General features: G+C 36.3%; 2 protein-coding genes across 6 annotated transcripts; both read right to left on the bottom strand.

Annotated features, from left to right (window-relative positions):
- Nucleotides 1-695: 695 nt before the first annotated feature.
- On the bottom strand, nucleotides 696-9,121 carry LOC121971885 (polyadenylate-binding protein-interacting protein 7-like). 2 transcript variants are annotated; one of them, XM_042523384.1, is made up of 6 exons: nucleotides 8,726-9,121; nucleotides 5,946-6,772; nucleotides 4,218-4,620; nucleotides 4,038-4,108; nucleotides 1,665-1,789; nucleotides 696-1,189 (listed from the first exon to the last, which is right to left on the bottom strand). In XM_042523384.1, exons 2-6 carry the CDS (start codon nucleotides 6,693-6,695, stop codon nucleotides 901-903), a joined length of 1,638 nt encoding a protein of 545 aa, XP_042379318.1. In that variant the 5' UTR covers nucleotides 6,696-6,772; nucleotides 8,726-9,121; the 3' UTR covers nucleotides 696-900. The 2 variants fall into 2 exon arrangements, with proteins under 2 accessions (XP_042379318.1, XP_042379319.1); XM_042523385.1 differs by having other exon boundaries at nucleotides 8,731-9,121.
- A 2,110-nt stretch (nucleotides 9,122-11,231) lies between these two features.
- LOC121971884 lies at nucleotides 11,232-17,276 on the bottom strand. 4 transcript variants are annotated; one of them, XM_042523380.1, is made up of 11 exons: nucleotides 16,949-17,275; nucleotides 16,577-16,857; nucleotides 16,102-16,339; nucleotides 15,899-15,951; nucleotides 15,703-15,739; nucleotides 15,156-15,221; nucleotides 13,840-13,941; nucleotides 13,605-13,758; nucleotides 12,978-13,054; nucleotides 12,570-12,668; nucleotides 11,232-11,620 (listed from the first exon to the last, which is right to left on the bottom strand). In XM_042523380.1, the coding sequence occupies exons 2-10, from the start codon at nucleotides 16,681-16,683 to the stop codon at nucleotides 12,603-12,605; spliced, it is 900 nt and encodes a 299-aa protein (XP_042379314.1). In that variant the 5' UTR covers nucleotides 16,684-16,857; nucleotides 16,949-17,275; the 3' UTR covers nucleotides 11,232-11,620; nucleotides 12,570-12,602. The 4 variants fall into 4 exon arrangements, with proteins under 4 accessions (XP_042379314.1, XP_042379316.1, XP_042379315.1 ...); XM_042523382.1 differs by having other exon boundaries at nucleotides 11,232-11,573; XM_042523381.1 differs by having other exon boundaries at nucleotides 16,577-16,850.
- Nucleotides 17,277-17,706: the final 430 nt, after the last annotated feature.

The raw sequence follows: 17,706 nt of genomic DNA, 5'->3' as shown, positions 1-17,706 counted from the left end.
TTAATCGTGGACTTTTTGGCATATTTTAACTAGCTAAATAATTAGCAGTGGTTAGGATTATAATTTTCTCCGTATTTTCCGATATAAGTTTGTATTTTTCAAATCCGTTGAAGGGGATGGATACAAGGATGCTATTTTCATCACTGCATATTTTAATAACGATATTTATTAAATAATAATAATAATAATAATATATATATATATATATATAATTTAATTAATATTAATATTTATATAGAGTTGGAGATTTAATCTCTATGAGATTGTCGTCCCATTTCCGTCCTAGTGGTGGCCAGAAATGTGACGCGTAGTTGAGCGGTTCAGCGCGGCGTCGTAAATGGTCGGCGTCACGCGCCAAACGTGGTTTCCAATTAAATGGGGGTGGCGGGAGAGTTACGTGATAGAGACGCCCGCTTTTAATTGTATGTTCTTTTTTTGTGTGGAAAAAGTCCGTGAACGTCTATAATTTCGATCATGCCAATGCTATGTACGTAGGATTAGCAAGGTTCGACGGCATAGGCTTCATCGTAATGCGGATAATATTAATCTTACACGTGTCAAAACAGTCGATCAGGGCGAAAATAGACCGAGTCCTGTTGATCCGGTTCGGCTCGACCGATTCTTTTATGGGTTATGCTAAGCACAATCCAAATCGCATTGGATTGCATGGCCAAAGAGGGGAGACAAGAAAGACATGATTGCTAGTTTCATAATGTTATATTAGTGTATCTAGAAACTTTGTATCACTACTATGCCTCTTCTCACCTCACCTCAAATATACAATGCAAGAATTGATAGTTTTTTGTTGTTGTTGTTGTTTTATCGACTTCCTCTCATTTTTGTTCCTCCTCATTTCCCCTTCTTTTCTGACCTTTGCACCTCTGCGATGTGCACCGAACATCAGTATATCACAACACTCAGCAAGCCGGGCTGAGGCTGGCTGAAGCGAATGCCTTCGTCTAGGAGGTATTGTTCAACCGCCACCGGAAGCCTTGCAGGAGTTCGAGAGCCCTTGGTGTGGTGGCCAGTCCCCACGCATATCATTACGTGCAGTCGCTGTCGGGTAGCCCTCGCTGTGCTCCTCAGGGTTCTTAGCTCATGATTCAGGACTTGTAAGGCTTCAGTCACATGAAGGCCATGCAAATCGATGAGGCGGTCTTGCTCCCCGCCGTAGCCCTGTGATTTGTTCCTGAGAAAATATAGAGGAACACTCTAGCTAGTGAGCAGCCAAACAACTGCAATCTCGAAGAATCTAGCATGAGCACAAATCGAAAAATGAAGTTCAACACAAAACAGTAGTATTCATTCTGTTTCAAGGAATATAGGTTAAATTCACTAAGGCAATGATACTGATCAGCTAAAATTGGACTTCCTTAAAAAAGACTCAATTGTTTATGTAAAGCCAAAGGATCCCTCAGTATACAGTTGTAGGAATTGTTCATGTCTGTAGTTTATAAATGCAGAAATGGATCGGTCAAGTGATGATTGCCAACAAAAATTATCCATTGTGAATTCACTGAAATGGAAGATATCGAATTGTCTACCTATCCTTTATCTACGCATTGCATGGCCAGGTAATTAATAACCGTAGCAACTGTGACTTTCTTCAGAGCATAATATATACAATACCGGGATATATAAGCTTTTAGCTAAGAATGCCTGACCTTTTTCGGTAGATTTCTTCTTTGGCTTTTTCATGAGCTGCTTTCATATGCATGTTGTACAACTGTCCCTTGAAACTCAATTCCTTCGCTAAAGCCTTGTTTCCGATTAGATAGGCCTGTCTTGCCTGCAAACGTATCCACGAAAATAACTAACTTCTATAAGCAATTCTTGAAGCACATGCCAAGAAAACCACGACGAATCAACAAGAAATTAGCTCACAAGCATTCCAAAATCAGAGCAGCACAACAGTCGAAAAGAGTAAAACAGACAAAAAGAAAAAAGGAAAAAAAAACAGTTACAACATAATGTGAATTCTTCTTGCTCGTTACCACATGAAGCTATCAGACTTGGCTTTGCGTTTAACTACTTCAAGTATGCAGATATTCTTTTATCATAATACTCTGAAGTCCAGAAGAACAGTTATAACATTTTTACTGAATATAAAATGAAAAATAGACATCAAACAAATGGAAATCCATCAGCCCAGAAATAAAGAAGCTGAAATATGTATACATGAGATAGGAGTAGAGAAAATCCTTGAAGAAGAACACTTTGTAGCCTTGAACACATTTCAACTGGGTATCTTGTTGGTTTGCAGATTTCCGCACATAATTAGTTGGTGAAAGAACAATTGAGAAAACTAACATATCCTTATGTTCTTCAAGAAACAAATTTCTTTAGCTAATGGTACTTCAAACTTAATTAGGGAAATATTATCATGACGATAGTTTAGACACAAGGAAATTAGTTGGTTCAATCCCATAGCAAAGTAACCAGGAAAACGTTAAAACAAGACCAGTTGGATTAACTGAGGAGATAAAAACATGTTCATAATTATTAATACAGTTAACATGAGCCAAAAGATATAGCAATATGATTAGTATTTAATTTTTCTTAACAAAAATTTATATAATTATTTGTTTTAATCAACATCATTACCAAATTCTCACAAATATTATATTATAATAAACTAGAAAAATAAAAAAAATTGATGGCCTCCATTGCAAAGAAAGACCATATAACCAATCAGCAATCCAAGAAAAAATAAATAAATTTGAGCTATGAAGATTGATTATGATGAAAATTTCATTTATTATCAATTTGGTTACAATAGCTGTTCCGGATTCACTTTTTTTTTTCCCCCTCCAAAAATAGCTCTTAGGACAAAAATATCCAAAACCAAACATTGAGTGGGAACTTTATTTAGTATATTCTTTATTCTAGAAAATTTGTATTTGCAGCGAAAGAAGCAAAGGAAACTATAAGTGCAAACTTATGAATCAAATTAACAAATTAAATATGGAAGGCAAGGGCCAAACCTGATAGATAAAACCAAAAAATGGAGAAAACTTTACCATGTATATTTGAAAAGATAACAGATAATTGTACAATGACTCAGTGATTTATGTCGTTCCGTGCCACCCAGCACGGACGGTTTTTACCGTTCCATCGGAGAAGCGAAACCCGCACATCACGCGCGCGTGTCTCAAGGATGCGTTGCCGGACGAGTCGCCAGATGCTTCTAGTGCCGCCGGAGGTGTTCGCGGGGCATCGGAAGCGTTGCCGGCGCACCCATGTTGCTTCTAGCGGAGCTAAAAGCGTCGCGAGAGCTTCTAGTGTCGCCGGAGGCGTCCGCGAGGCGTCATAGGCATCACACAAAGGCGAGCACGCATCAGAGGGTGTTACTATGCAAAATTAATATTACAATTTAAATAAATCAAACAATTCCCCCTTAAGTAATATTTGAAAGAGATTTTCATAAACCTTAATTAAATTATCCCAATAAAATATAAAAAATATATTTAAAATTTAAAAAAATATTAAATTTTATCAAATAATATTCTGAAATTGTTTTTAATGTATGTCATTCCTTTTAATATTAGAAAGGTAACATATTATGTTGTACCAATTTTAATTCGAATTATTAATAGATCAATTTTTTTTAAAGAAAACTATATTTAATTATTTTTTCTAACAATATTAAATTGTTTAATAATGGAGAATTTATATAAAATCAATATACAACTTATTTTTAAATTATACACAATAAATATATTTATCTAATAATTAGTATCGTTCCAGTCTAGAACCAAAATCTCGGCACGGGTCGAGATTTTAAATCTTGCAATGCTAGGAAACTTTACCATGTAGCCTAGTCCCCTCTGCCGTTATTATGCATAGGCCTTGATTTTATCTGTCACTAAGATCTAGTTATCCATATTGGTTTGCATATTTACCAGGCATAAAATATTCAAGAATATCAGACTGTTGAGAAACAGTCAAACCATCAAACAATTATTCTAAAAATCTTATTTATCATGGAAATTAATTGGTCTCCTCATTAGAATACCAATGGAGGGAGAATATCTAACCTGATCAAAGCATGCATTTCGAAGGCGTGCCAAATCACGAGCTTCCTCTCTTGTATCCGAATATATATTTGCTGTCACAAAAAAACTAGGAAATATATAAGCAAAACATCACCTACATCAACAGAATTGTTAAACAAAATGCACAAGTTAGAGAGTGATCATCTTAAAAATATTTATTACCCACTGCATCCCCAGTCTCAAGCCAAACAGGAGATGAACGAACTGAACTTGAACTACTCCATTTATCTCCATATGCAGTTTTAGTGTTACCATTATATGTGCTACCTAAAAGTTGGGAACTTCTACTTGAACCAGCATTTCCATCAGCAGAACCATTTCTTTCAAATTTCCAGTGACCAGAATCCTGGGATGCCAGTTTCCTAACAGTAGAAGCAAAATCAATTTCGCCTTTTGATATGGCAGGAGATCTATATGAATCAGAGCCATGTTGGTTATCTCCATATTTTGACAACCCATTCTGAGAATCAGCCACTGGAAGGGCAGGAAAGTCCAGTGGACTAAAGTTTGGGGCAGCCAATGGATTTGAATCACCGTTCGGATCAAAACTGCCATCAACTTGAAGCTGCAACAAAAAATTATTTGTCAGGAACCCTTCCAACCTATTTAATCAGACTGAGTTTTATCAGTCATTATACTCCATGAAGGCAAAAACTAATCAGAACAATTCTTACTATTTCATGGTTAGACCTCAAAAACAAACCAAAGAAACACTGACAGCTAACATCCGTCTAAATATAATCACAAATTGTCAAATTAGCAAATGAAGGATAATAACTTGTTAGAAACAAGACATGAGATAGAGAAGAAGTGTTTCTCCGGTGGTTGTTTGTGACAGAAAATTCTTTTCTGATAGGAAAACAAATGGGATACAAGGGTATTCTACAGACCTCAATCTTGTCTTCATAATGCTAATCTTGACCATGACATGGAAACATTTGAGCATGTACCTTCCAAGATCAGAGTTGTCCTAACAACCAAGTTATTCATAATATCTTCCTATTTACAATAATTAATAAGTGGTAAAAATGTCAGCCCATTCTAAAAGTTAAGGGGAAAAGGTGAGGCTTTGCTTTAAGCCACAATAAACCAGCCAGGATGTTTTTGGAAATTCTGAATCATAAAGAGCTCCTAGTGTTCTCCTCTTTATTTTTCCTCTGGATATCAATCTACATATGTTGCAGATTAAGTGGTCCTAGAAGAATCGTACAGTGTTGTTGCTAAGCATATTTACATAAATATCATCATTTGCCTCCAAATGATAAACAGAATGAAACAACATGGGGGGCGCCACCAGAGTGACAGATTTCACCTTTTGCAACATGCAACATAGACTATAGAAGAGAGACACTTAATGAACCAAAATACGTTCAAAACTTTTTACTCTACAGAAAATTAAGAGATTCATTTTTTTCTTTCCATCAATATTTCTAAATCCAGGGCAATGATTTAGTGCTATATAGTGTTATTGATACACATTTCAGTAACTTTTTTTTAACAGTTATGCACTTTGAAAATAGTATCATCAAACATTCAGACCAAATAAATTCTCTGAAATTCAGAAAATACTTCTACTTATTCAATAATTGATTAATTGTTACCAGAAATGGATTTATTTTTTCACAAAGATTTATCATATTCAAGGATTTGCAGATTACAGTTGGGTTATTACCACCTGGCTTTCAATTCCAAGCAAAGCTTGGATGATGAAATTTTGTCAAGTTACCTTTTTGTTTATATCATGATACTGGCTTCTCTGCAATATCAGTTAAATTATCTAACAAGGGAATCGTATCTTCTTTACTTTCTTAAAATAGAACCAATCTATGGGTCCATGATAACCACCATAGTAATAATTTATACAAGTATCCTGAACACCCACAGACTTACCTCAAGCTGAGTTAATATCTCGATGGTTAAGTTTAAATCACATCCATTTCCATAATAAATATCTGCAAGACTCTGAGCAGCAAATCCAGGAAATTGTGATGACAGGAACTCAATGGGATCAGTGACCGAGTTCTCAAGGAAAATATTATCACCCATTGAACCAGCAGTAAGATCACTATCATGAAAGTGCCTGTCTTGCAGTTCATCATTGACAAATGACTTACCCCATACATTAGCCATTGAAGTCATGCGAGCAACGGATGATTGTTCTTTAGCATATATAGATCCAGGAAATTCCATTTTTCCACTCAAGCTGACATTTCTGATGGTTGGAGAAGATAGATCTTGCCGCATATCTAATATCTGACTGGTCATTGATCCTGGAAATTTGGGTCGTTCAGCATTATCATTGATTGACAAACCTGCCAGTGTAAGGTGTCCAGGTTCATGCAGTGCTTCTCCTATGACTTCGAAGTCAGGAGTGATATCATCTGGAAGTTGTTGGCGCCAGTACTGGTGTACCTCATCATCCGAGTTATTTGAAGTGTTAGATTCTGATCTGTTTAAGACTGCTTTTCTAGAAGATCCTGGATGATCAAGCTTTGTGGCATCTAAAATTTTGGTGGTTTCGTAAGTATATTTAAGAGATGAAGGAACAAATTCAGCTGCATTGGGATTTAAAGCAGTAACTTTGTTCAATGAACTAGACTTTGCAATCCAGCTGTCTGCAAGACCTTTGTTGGAGTTCATCTTTACCTAATGCACTAGTAAATCTTGACTACTTACAATTTTTTATACGGGAAGTTTCAGGAAGATTTATCCCAAACCTGCAGATGAAATTTGTAAATAAAACAAAATCGGACACATAAATATAAATATAAATATGAACAAGAAAACAAGGAAAGATAAATAATAAAGATCATCATCTCCAATGCATGTAATAAACAATATTCTTTTCCAAAGTTCTAAATAAAGTTCCATTCCACTGCACACCACCAAAGATAGTCAAATTTTATGACATAATGCAACATCATAACATAGAAATGAAAACGGCAACGATACATGCACTAAAGAAGAATCTGAGCAATGACACTTGACAATAGATTGGACCAATGTTAGAATAATCATTTCAGGCATTATTTTTTATCACTAGCCCAGTGCTCTCCCAACTTTTAGCTCTTGCACAGCCATTTTTTACACAAATAACCAACATGAGCATTAATGAGAAAATGAGAAAAAAGAGTAAAATCTCAGAAGGTATGAGTAAAATAAAAGTATCATCAACATGAACAAAACAATTTTTTTTTTTCAAAATTCACTTGGGCTCTTTTTCATTCATTGGTTGAAGATTCAGTCATCTTTGTTTTCATGATTCAGTCATCTTTGTTTTCATGAATACTCCCCTAGAGTTTCCTGACGTCTCTGGCTCACAACTGAGTTCAATTAGCCTGGATTGGACAAATCATATGTCTAGAATTTTTTTCCCCTTGCTCTTTAACATACCAAAAAAAGTCACCCAAACACACAAGAAATTAACCAAGGATCTAGTAGAATTAAAAGTTATCAGCAAGGAGAATCCCATCACACAATTGAAATAAAATGAACATGATTAAAACCCCATCCGAATTGGTGCCCAGCATTTTTCTGAAATCAATACAAAGACCCAAAAGATAATTGATTGGAAACAGGTGTAAGAAGTTGAACTATGAAACTTCCTTGGAACTGAAACATGATCAGGTCTTAGTTGATATTGCTGCCTGAGCATCCTTAAGAGAACTGGTCTCTGAATTCTAAACTCTCTTCATTGGAAAATTTAATTCATGAATTGTATCTTCCCCACTTTCAGCATAAGCCCATGGTTCTTAATTCCATTTCTACATTTATAAATCATACAGCCCGTGATCACGCTTGCTTGTAAGAAGGGCTTATATGATATCTTCATTTCAATGTTTTTCTTCAATTACTCCTCCAAAGCCATTGCTTAGGTTGACCTATTTATTGGGAATGATATGCTGAAACTACTAATTTTGGTGAGTGTAAAAAACTTTCATTAGAGAACAATTTCAACCATACTTAACTAGTTAACCATAAGAAGGTTATGGGAAATGAAAAGAACTAAATGAGTTAATACACATGTTATATAATTCAAAGTTTCCTTCTGCTCATTAACAGCTTCCATTTTGCATCTCTTTTGAATTAGTGTAAACATTACATTTATTTGATAGCATAAACAAGATTAAACTACTAATTGCAGCGGCAAAGAGTTAACATCTTCTCTAACAAAAAAGACACATCTTCATATTTTATTCTACTCTGTCACTAATATAGTTTTGCTAATGGATAAATGATAAGGTTCGTTGTATCTGCCTAGATCTTCCAAAATGAAGGTGGATACACATATTTCTTCCCAAATATTCTTGTTCTGTACTTTTCAGTTTGAAATCCCAAAAGGAACATCAACATCAAGTAAGACAACAGTTTACATCTTACACTCCCATCAGAAATCAGCAAACAAATAGATTTAAGAACCCAAAAGCCAAGCAACAGGCATCCAAACAAAAGAAGTAGAACAAGGCGAAAACGTCAATCAACATAAATTTCAGTACAGAAAATGTAAAGTTTGAAACAAAGTCGAAAAAACCAATCTTTCACGAAATTTCCTCACGATATTCGAAGATTCTATCAACCAAAAAGCAGATCCATGCAAGAAACACCGACGCTAACCAAGGGAAATAAGTGACAGGAAGGAAACCAAGAAAATATGTAAAAAAAGACGCCACCTTTCCTGAGATCGATGAGGGGATATATGGCTGGGAACCGATCCATCAAGTAAAAGAAGAAAAGGAAAAGGTGAAAAACGAGCAAGCTTCTATTTTTCCCCCCCCTGTGATAGCCAAGGAACCTCCTCGGATTCGCCTCACGAGCTGCCTCTGCTTCGGAGGAGGATTCCACTAGCAGCTACTCTCAAGCCCTGCGCGATCCCACGCCTACTGCAGGCGCAGCAACAGGAAGGAGCTCCATTTCTGGAATCGAAGAAGAAGAACAAGGAGTAGCGAAGAGAAGACAAACCCCAAATCTTGCCCTCGCTTCCTCTCCGCTCGATTTCGCTCGCCTCGCCTCCCCTCCCCTCCGCCTCGCCCTGTACTTTTCAGTTGACCCCTGGCCTTATAATGTCGAGAGAAGCGATAGGACGTCAAGGCCTTTCCTTGAATCCCAGCCGCGTAGTTATCACACCGAGGCTGCATCACGACCGTTCCTCTTGGTCTCCCGATGCGCGCCACTTTGCTTCACTGATCACCGTCCATACCTAATCGCACGGCTGTTAAATTGAAGGCACCAAATATATTTCGAGTAAATATATTTTAACAAACTCTCCAATTTCGCAAAACTATCAAAAAAGCCCCTGATAGTATCTTTATTTTCTTTTGGAACACCCTTACCCTTCTCGACCTCAGTCATTTTCAAATTTAACTAGATCGAGGAATGCTATATTGGACATTAAATTGAATGTCATATTGAAAAATTCAGTATAAAAAAAAAATTCATATCGATAAATTTAGTATAGGGTTTAGAGTGTCGGTACAGTTATAGTAAAATATATAATAAATTTTATATCAGTTATAATAAAATTTTGATATTAAAGTTTTGATATAAATCTTATATCGATATTAAAAAATTTTATATAATATAATATTGTACGAAAATTTTAATATACTGTTAAATTGGCATGATTCAATATATTTTTATACGATATATACAATGTATTAAATTTTTAATATTTTTTTTCACCCCTAACTTCACCCTAAATAGTCACCTTCCTTTTGTTGGAAATTTTGAAATTAAGAACTAAAGATAAAGGTGACAGTAATATTAAGATCATCTATGAGACAAAATTTTCACTAATCATCTATACTAACACTAAAAAATATCAAAACGACCCGTTATTCGACCCGAATTAATAATGTATTCGACCCGAATTAATAATGTATTCAAGGATTGAATCTTAGCTTTGATAAATTAATGAATAAATTTTCTTTAATCGACAGTTAATCTAAAAATATTGAATTGATAACCACTAAGGGTAGCAATTCGGTTCAGGTTCGGGTTGACGGGTTCGGGTTGGTAGGTTGACGGGTTGGCAAATGACAATCTGAACCCGACCTGATTATTATTTCGTGTCAAACTATTCAACCTGAACCTGATATGTTTATTTGCACTTGATCCAAACCCGACCCGTTTGATTCGGTTGACCCGTTTGACTTGAACATGACCTGAATTCATTAAAGAAATTTTGTATATTAAATTAAAAATTAAAAATAACATTTATCTACACAAATTAAAAATCCATATCATAAATGATAAGTCATAGCAACATTGCAATCAATAGCATATCTCTATGTTTTGGGTTTTTAACTTTTTTAAATTTATAATTTTAATTTTAATTTATAATTATTTATAAACGGGTTCGCGAGTTGTAATTGGGTCATTTCAAGTTGACCCGAACCCGACCTGTTTATTAATTGGGTCAATTGGGTCGACCCGATTTCAACCCGAACTCGAAACTATCCAATCTTAACTTGATTTTTTTCGTGTTCGATTCGGGTCGTATTTTTATGCTGGGTCAAAAATTGTCACCCCTAATAACCACTCACTATAAATGCTTCTTGAGAAACGATTCTGAAATAAAGTAGGAGACACTGATTTTAAAGAGAAATAGGCCTACCGATCAAAGAGGGTGAAGAAGAATATGAGAGTAGTCTTGTTGTTAGGGCAACCTTCTAGCGAAGTCATTGGACGAGATGATGGATTCATAGGAATATAATATCATTAGAGGTAAACGTATTCATCTTTTGCCACTGTGGAGATGACATCTAAGCTTCTCCTCTTGATTGAGAAGACTACTGTAGGTGGCGCTAACCATGAATTGGAGGCGAACAACAATAGGTGAAAGGATTTTTGCTTCGGCAACGGAATATAACATGAGACCTAATGGTGTTGGACTAGGAGCAAAATCAGCATTTAACATTGAAACAAGTATCAACCACTGCACTAGTTTAAATGATAAAATTTCTCTACAAATCGTAAAATTAACCGGTAGATTATAAAATCGATGGGAGATTTTTTTTTTTTCATTTATTTGATAATCTAAGTATTCAGCTCTTCGAACTAACTCAATTGGAGATACATGTGGCAAAAAGGCGATTCGCTCGCCCCCAGCGCCCCCGTCAACCCGTCCCTAGGCTAACTCAATTGGAGATACATGCACATATATCAAAAATCATCATATAATTAATCAACTAAGATGTTATTTGATATGAAAGGAGAGAAAAGCAGAGCATAAGTCTGATCCTAAATGACATCTCCATGCAACAAGTTAATTCCAAACAAATCCTCGCATATAAGAGCCAACATCGAAAACGAATATGACACAATGCGAAGTGTAAACTATGGCACGTTCAGTACAATGATAAATGCTACCTTTGATGTTCTTCCTTATACCAGATCTTAGTTGTTCCTCTCAATTGTATTAAAGGTATAGTTGTTGAAGACACTAAGAATGCTAAGAGACCTTCGTGCTCGATATTTATGCTCGCCCATTTGCTTCCTTTTCGATAAAGCAAGTCCTTCCTGGACAAGTTTACCAGTGCCTCAGATAGTTGAAGTTTCTTATTATCCTGGAAAATACAACATCAGCAATGATCGTATCTACCAAATCCCAAAGGCCATAGTAAATACACAGTTAGGAAGACGAATGAAGAAAACTTACTTCCAAGGAGCAACTGTCGCGGGCAAAAGAAGAATCAAAACAATCGAAAGAAACCACACACTCTAAAGCAAGGAAGGATTTCAAACAGATGTGACATCAAGATGCGGAAAAAGGTTAAACATGATTGGTCCTGTCCAATTGGAATGTGTTAGCCTCCAATCCCAGTTTAAATTCATCTGCCTAAAAATGGGTAAGAAATCCTCTCGGCAGAAACCGTAAAATCTCCACTTTACTGTTCTCATCTCCTAGGTTCCAGAGTGTTTCACCAATAAGAAGATAGCAGCAACCAAAAAAATCCACCATTATACCTAAGAAGTTATCACCAATAACCCTTAAAACGAAGTTAAAAATCCATGCTGGGCCAACTGTGCCACTGGCCTAGTCTCCCTGCCAAATGCATGCTAGCTGGTGAAGTGATTCGACATTGCATGCCCGACTCGTCGAACGCTAAAGTCAAATTCCATCATGATGCGACGCTCATGTGACAGTCATCTAGCATCCATGTCATAGCTCATGGACACAGAAGCATCAGGGTGAAAAGAATACATATCGCAAATGATGTTTAATCTCTATTTACCATTGCCAATGTACATTTTATATTGCCTCGACCCGTCCTCAACCTAGTTATGTGGTTGTCAATTCACCATAAGTTGAGGGAATGCCATTTAACTTAAGGTGCAAACTGAAAGAAAAGTTTGGATTGCAAGGTAAGACTTCCATATTCTAATAAGCATTTCGAAAACATAAGGATCAAAGTAAAATTTTCCAGAGAAAATATGACGACTAAGAAAACATTAACCAAAATCTAATGATCTCAAGTACACTAAGAGTGTTGATCTTTGACAGCTATTACTGACCTTTACAACGCAATGGAGGGAAGGAAAGGAAGCTTAAATCTTCAAGCACAGTAAATACTTGTCGTCCACCAGCAAACGAGGAACAGAAGTTTGCACCATCTGTTCACAAAGAGTGTAACAATTTAAGTCTCTGTCTGTGTTTTTTAAAAAACTACTTTTTATTTCTTTCTGTAAAATGGAAAATATTTTATGAAAAAACATAGTTGATATTCATTGTCTTTTCTTACATTTGAAAAGATCAAGCATTCACATGAAAAATAAATTTTATGGTACAAAGACGTCAAAAGAAAAAGATCACAACTGGATTTTTATCTTTCTTTTTTATTTTCTAAATTCATTTTTTTAAAATAAAAAATAAAAGACTAAAAGAATTTACAAGAGGTAAACAAAAGCATGCAGGATCAAGACCTGAAATCCTATTTGATCATATAACCTTCGAGCTGCAATGTTATCCTTGTTTACATGTACATATATCTGGTTGATGCCTGGCATTTAAAGCTGATGTCAGTGGTACGAAAAACAAATATGAAAAACAACCATCAAAAATAAAATCATGGTATTTGGAAAGTACAATGCTTGTACATAGGGAAGTACTCATCACATTCACAAGGACCATCGACTCAAAATAACTAGTCATTCGGATGGAATTGATGCTCCAACACGACAAACCCATGGCTTCTGCTTGTTTATCTAACTCACCCTACTGAAAACTTGAATTCTTCTTCATCATCAATCTACCTGTACTCCTTATTCCTTCCACTCAAATAGATTGATTCTATTGTCCACACATAAAACCTAGATCGTTCACCATTTATGCCCAGACTAACTTTCCATGAAACACTAGTTATGGGAGCTAAAATACTTGCCATCAATCAGAATGAATTTTTTTTCCCACCCTCCGAGTCCATGTATGTTCCCTCCTTTTTGATGTGCTAAAGTAAGCACACTATGTGCCATTTGGTTGCTTAGCATGAGCCCTCTCCTGCTATTACACATAACCTTAAGGCATAATCAATGAAACATAATCTCACGTACCATGTAATTTAGCTGCATCAACAGCCAATGACAACAAGTTTGTTGCAATTCCTTCGCGGCGAGCATTCTTGGCGACACACAAGTTTGCTACATATACATATCTTGTTTGATCCAATCCATAAATATTGGAGAAAGCAGGTGACTTCACATGCTCCTAGTCAACAACTTGACTCATGAGTTTCTCACCATAAATTGCAAGAAAAGAATGAAAAGGAGTGTAATTATAGACTCATACTCCAAGAATTGTATCTCCACAGTAAAATTGTCTTATGTTGAGGTCTAGGGTCCCAACTATGCTGCTCAATTCTGTGTGGTTGACATTCTCATCCATCCTCGTCTGACAATTTGGAGAAACAGCAAGAACAAAATATGAAAATTGTTGAGAGTTTTCCAGTGATACTATGAAAAAATGGCTTTGAAGAAAAGATTCATAGTAATTAAGAAGGAATCAATCATCTTTGCAATCTAAGAAAGATTACACCTAACTAGTCAGATTGAAATTGGCTATGATGGAAGCTCTTGACAAAATGTTGGGAAAAGTCCAAAGGTTGCAACAAAACTTATGGGTGAAAAGTCTAAGTTGAAAAGTTACTACAACCCTAATTGATGATACAAGTACAAGAGGTTATATACATTCTAATGAATTTCAGATTTAATGTGTGAACATATCTTTATCATAGGAAATTCTAGTTATGTTTTCATACTAAAACATTAAGGGGCTAAGCAATATTACAGCATTAAATAAATCCTAGTAGCCTGTTGCCTCTTTCACTAACCATCAGTGTATGACCTAGAGGTTTCTTGTGTTAATGCCAGATTTCACTATTCAAATATTAGCCTTCTGGTCACGTGATCAAGGGCACCCTTGGAAAGGGAAATGAATAAATAAAGGATGATAAAGTATATGCCTTATACACAACAGAAATCGCAAGCATGCAACACCTTGTGTGTTTTGTTGTCCAGTCCAGTACAAATAATTTTTTTTAAGGAAAAAAAACTAGTTGTTTACTATAACAAACCACCCAGTATCATGCCACCAGACAATTTAAGTTTCAAAGTGATACAACTGAAGAATGTCGTAATTGTTTCATGTATAATAATGAGAATATATTGTTCTCTTGTAAGATATGGAAAAGCTTCAGGATGAATCTGTTGTTCTAGTATATGCAAATTAACTGTTTTCTTTACTTACAGGAGTAAAGTACAAATAGAATTGTTAAATTTTAATATGGCATGTTTGCTTAACCTAAACAAATTTAGATGGGTCAGTAAAAATCATGTTCATACCATAAACAGGTCAACTATTTACAACCAGAATTGGTTAAGATGGTGCAATGTGAGACTGTGTCATGAACGAGAGATCTTGTTTACTTCAAACACAGGTTCTAGATCATTAACCACTTCAAACACAGGTTCTAGGTCATTAACCATATCTGTAAATTCTACTCATACATGACTAATTTATTGTTATATATAAGGTTAACTAGAAATTGCTGTCATGCAAGACTAAAAGAAATTTAGTATCTAAATAAAACAAAAAGTAGATCTTACTGCAACAACACAGATACACTTCTCAGCCTCCTTCCTTCTGCATCTTCTCTTTAATGATGAAAATTCCTGCATTAATTTGCACCCTAAATCTAAGGTTGCCGAGTCAGTTTAAAGAATTACCAAATAACTTCACAAGGCAAATCAAAAGCATGAGGGATTTTTTAAAAAAAATATATCCATCAATAAGACATTTAGTTAATCTAAGAACACTTATGCATATAAGAGAGCGTTGCTGTGGGCCTGATTCAGACAAAGCTTTGACCTCCTGATTTCTCCACTTCGACAGGCAAATTCAAGTGCAATCTTATTGTATCTAGAGAAACTTTATTGGACCCTAGTTGCACGCCATTGGTGAGCACAAATTTTCTTAAGAAAAGTGGCTGCGCTTTAAGATTGCTGATTACTATGAGTTAACAAGACATCATTCCAACCCACCTACAACTAACTTTTAACTGAATCTCGTTGAAACATTAGTAAACTAGTTTCTCTCTTTAAACTATGTGCTACCAATAATGCATTTCACTGAATAAAACAAAATAGTTCTTACCTGCTCAGCAAATTGCCTTTTGTAGGCTTCAATGAAGCTGAAATAATACATTGAAAGGAAAAGTTAAGAATCCAAAAAAGTAAAGCAACTATCTTCAGTCAATCAAACTAGGAGTTGAAACAGTGGAGTGAAGTTGAATAGTTGATGCTTGTTGTTGAGGAAAGGAGTAAAGATAATGTTGTGTCTATATGCTAACCGTGCATAAGAATGATCCTCCCAGTGACTCTCCGCTCTCAAGCATGCCGCCATCTATAATGATTCGTGAACAATTGGTATAGGGAAAATTAAAAACTAAGATCAAGATAGGACAAAACTAATTGTCAGAAAACAAACAGAAAATAGAAGCATCAATCATCAGCTAAATGGAACTTGTATCCAGCAACATAAGGTTAGGCTCACCCAAAATTCTTCGTCAAGAAGAGCCTCGCGGGCAGTAAAACGGCCGAAGACCTTCCTGTGCAAGCATTCTAGTTTGTCCTCCAATTGACTGGCTGGCTCGAAGCGGAGAATTGATCGACTGGATGAGGGTTGATCACTAGAAGACACCTCAATCTGAGGAAATTTAGGAATGGAACTAAGATCGCCGGAAATGCCTGCCTTATTCATGGCGCCAGAAGACATTGCACGCTCATCCTTCCTACAATTTCCAACGACGAGTATCACCAAAAGGGCTAAAGCTTCATCGGCAAAAAAAGAACAATTTATAATGAGGAAAAAGAGGAGAACCCGCATCGCTTTGATTGTTTTAGGAAAGAAATCAGACGACAGAACCAGAAGCAACTTTCCTACGTTTCTATGATGCAAGAAAGGGGATCTGGATCGCGTGCTTGTTTCCAGAGAGGAATAAGACGAGGAACAAAAAAAAACGACTTACATGGCACGGAAGGCGTGTCTTTCAGGCGGTTCTCGCTGCTGCGTAATGCGGAGGAGCAGACATCCCCCTCGTCGGAGACCGGAAGAGGGAGCAGCGACCACCGCCATCAGGAAGAGGGAGTTTCAAGATGCGAGCTGTGCCGAGAGCTAGAGGTAAAGGATTCTTTGCTTTTAATTTGGATGATTGTAGAAAAGGAAGAACCGTGGTGGCTGTTTCGGTGGCGCCTGATCGACAACGCCTAAGCTCCAGGTGCGGAGGAATCGTCCCAAGCCATCTGAAAGCTTCACAATCAAAAGCAGTCAAATATGCATCACATAATCAAGTGCAGGTGCGCCAGAAACAGTATGATTAATAAAAATTAAAACTTTTTACCACTAAAAAATTTCCACTGTTTGATCCATTCACCCCCTTCTTTAACGATCAAACCCTAAACTCTCCACCTCGACTGACGGTGCCGCCTTTTACCTCCATCGCATCAACCGATCTGATAGAGCTCCCTCAAGGAGAAGCAACCTAACTCCCTCGCCGGCATTCTGGAGACCCAAATTCGTGCAAATTGAGTTGTCGTTCCATTCGATTCGCTAGGTCAGGCGGGGATCAAGCTGAAGTTCGATTCCGATGATCTGAAGCGCGATGTAATGGAGATCGAATGAGAAAAGAAAAAAGGAGAAAGAAACAACGGGAAAATGTTTTCTTTTTTCTACTTCTAAACATGAAAAATCATACCTTTTTTTTTTAAGGAAAAAAATGTCTAAGAAAATTCGATAATCTATCAAAGAGCACGAAGGTTTACACGGATGGGTATAGTGACTAGCATATAAGGTGTTATCATCAATAAAATTTGAGGTTCGAATCTTAGTAAAATTGAGGTAAATGTCTCCCTTGTATGTTAATCATTATTCCAAAAGTTAGTAGTTGCCCGTGATTTACCTCCTCCGTGTTGGCACTGGGACGAATTGACGGATACACTGGAGACAAACATATTCATCTTTTTACCACCAACGAAGGTTTCCAAAGTTATTAATCAAAATAAGCGCCCTGCTTTAGTATTTATCCAGAGAAAGACAAGACCTCAATTATGTATTTTTCATGTTCTATTCCTCCGGCTAAATCACGTTGGGGTTTAGACA

This window comes from Zingiber officinale, chromosome 4A, assembly GCF_018446385.1.
Source record: "Zingiber officinale cultivar Zhangliang chromosome 4A, Zo_v1.1, whole genome shotgun sequence".
Lineage (NCBI taxonomy): Eukaryota > Viridiplantae > Streptophyta > Magnoliopsida > Zingiberales > Zingiberaceae > Zingiber > Zingiber officinale.
The sequence above is the reverse complement of the archived record's forward strand: the minus strand, read 5'-3'. Positions and strand labels throughout refer to the sequence as shown.

Excerpts from the sequence above, each read along its gene's own strand:
- LOC121971885 (XM_042523384.1), bottom strand. The coding sequence starts at position 6,695 with ATGAACTCCAACAAAGGTCTTGCAGACAGCTGGATTGCAAAGTCTAGT. Across the intron at positions 4,109-4,217 it reads TGAGACTGGGGATGCAGTGG|CAAATATATATTCGGATACA; the intron begins GTAATAAATATT and ends TTTTTGTGACAG. Across the intron at positions 1,190-1,664 it reads GAAGAAATCTACCGAAAAAG|GAACAAATCACAGGGCTACG; the intron begins GTCAGGCATTCT and ends ATATTTTCTCAG.
- LOC121971884 (XM_042523380.1), bottom strand. The coding sequence starts at position 16,683 with ATGGCGGTGGTCGCTGCTCCCTCTTCCGGTCTCCGACGAGGGGGATGT. Across the intron at positions 16,340-16,576 it reads AGACACGCCTTCCGTGCCAT|GAAGGATGAGCGTGCAATGT; the intron begins GTAAGTCGTTTT and ends TGGAAATTGTAG. Across the intron at positions 13,055-13,604 it reads TGATGCAGCTAAATTACATG|GCATCAACCAGATATATGTA; the intron begins GTACGTGAGATT and ends TTTAAATGCCAG.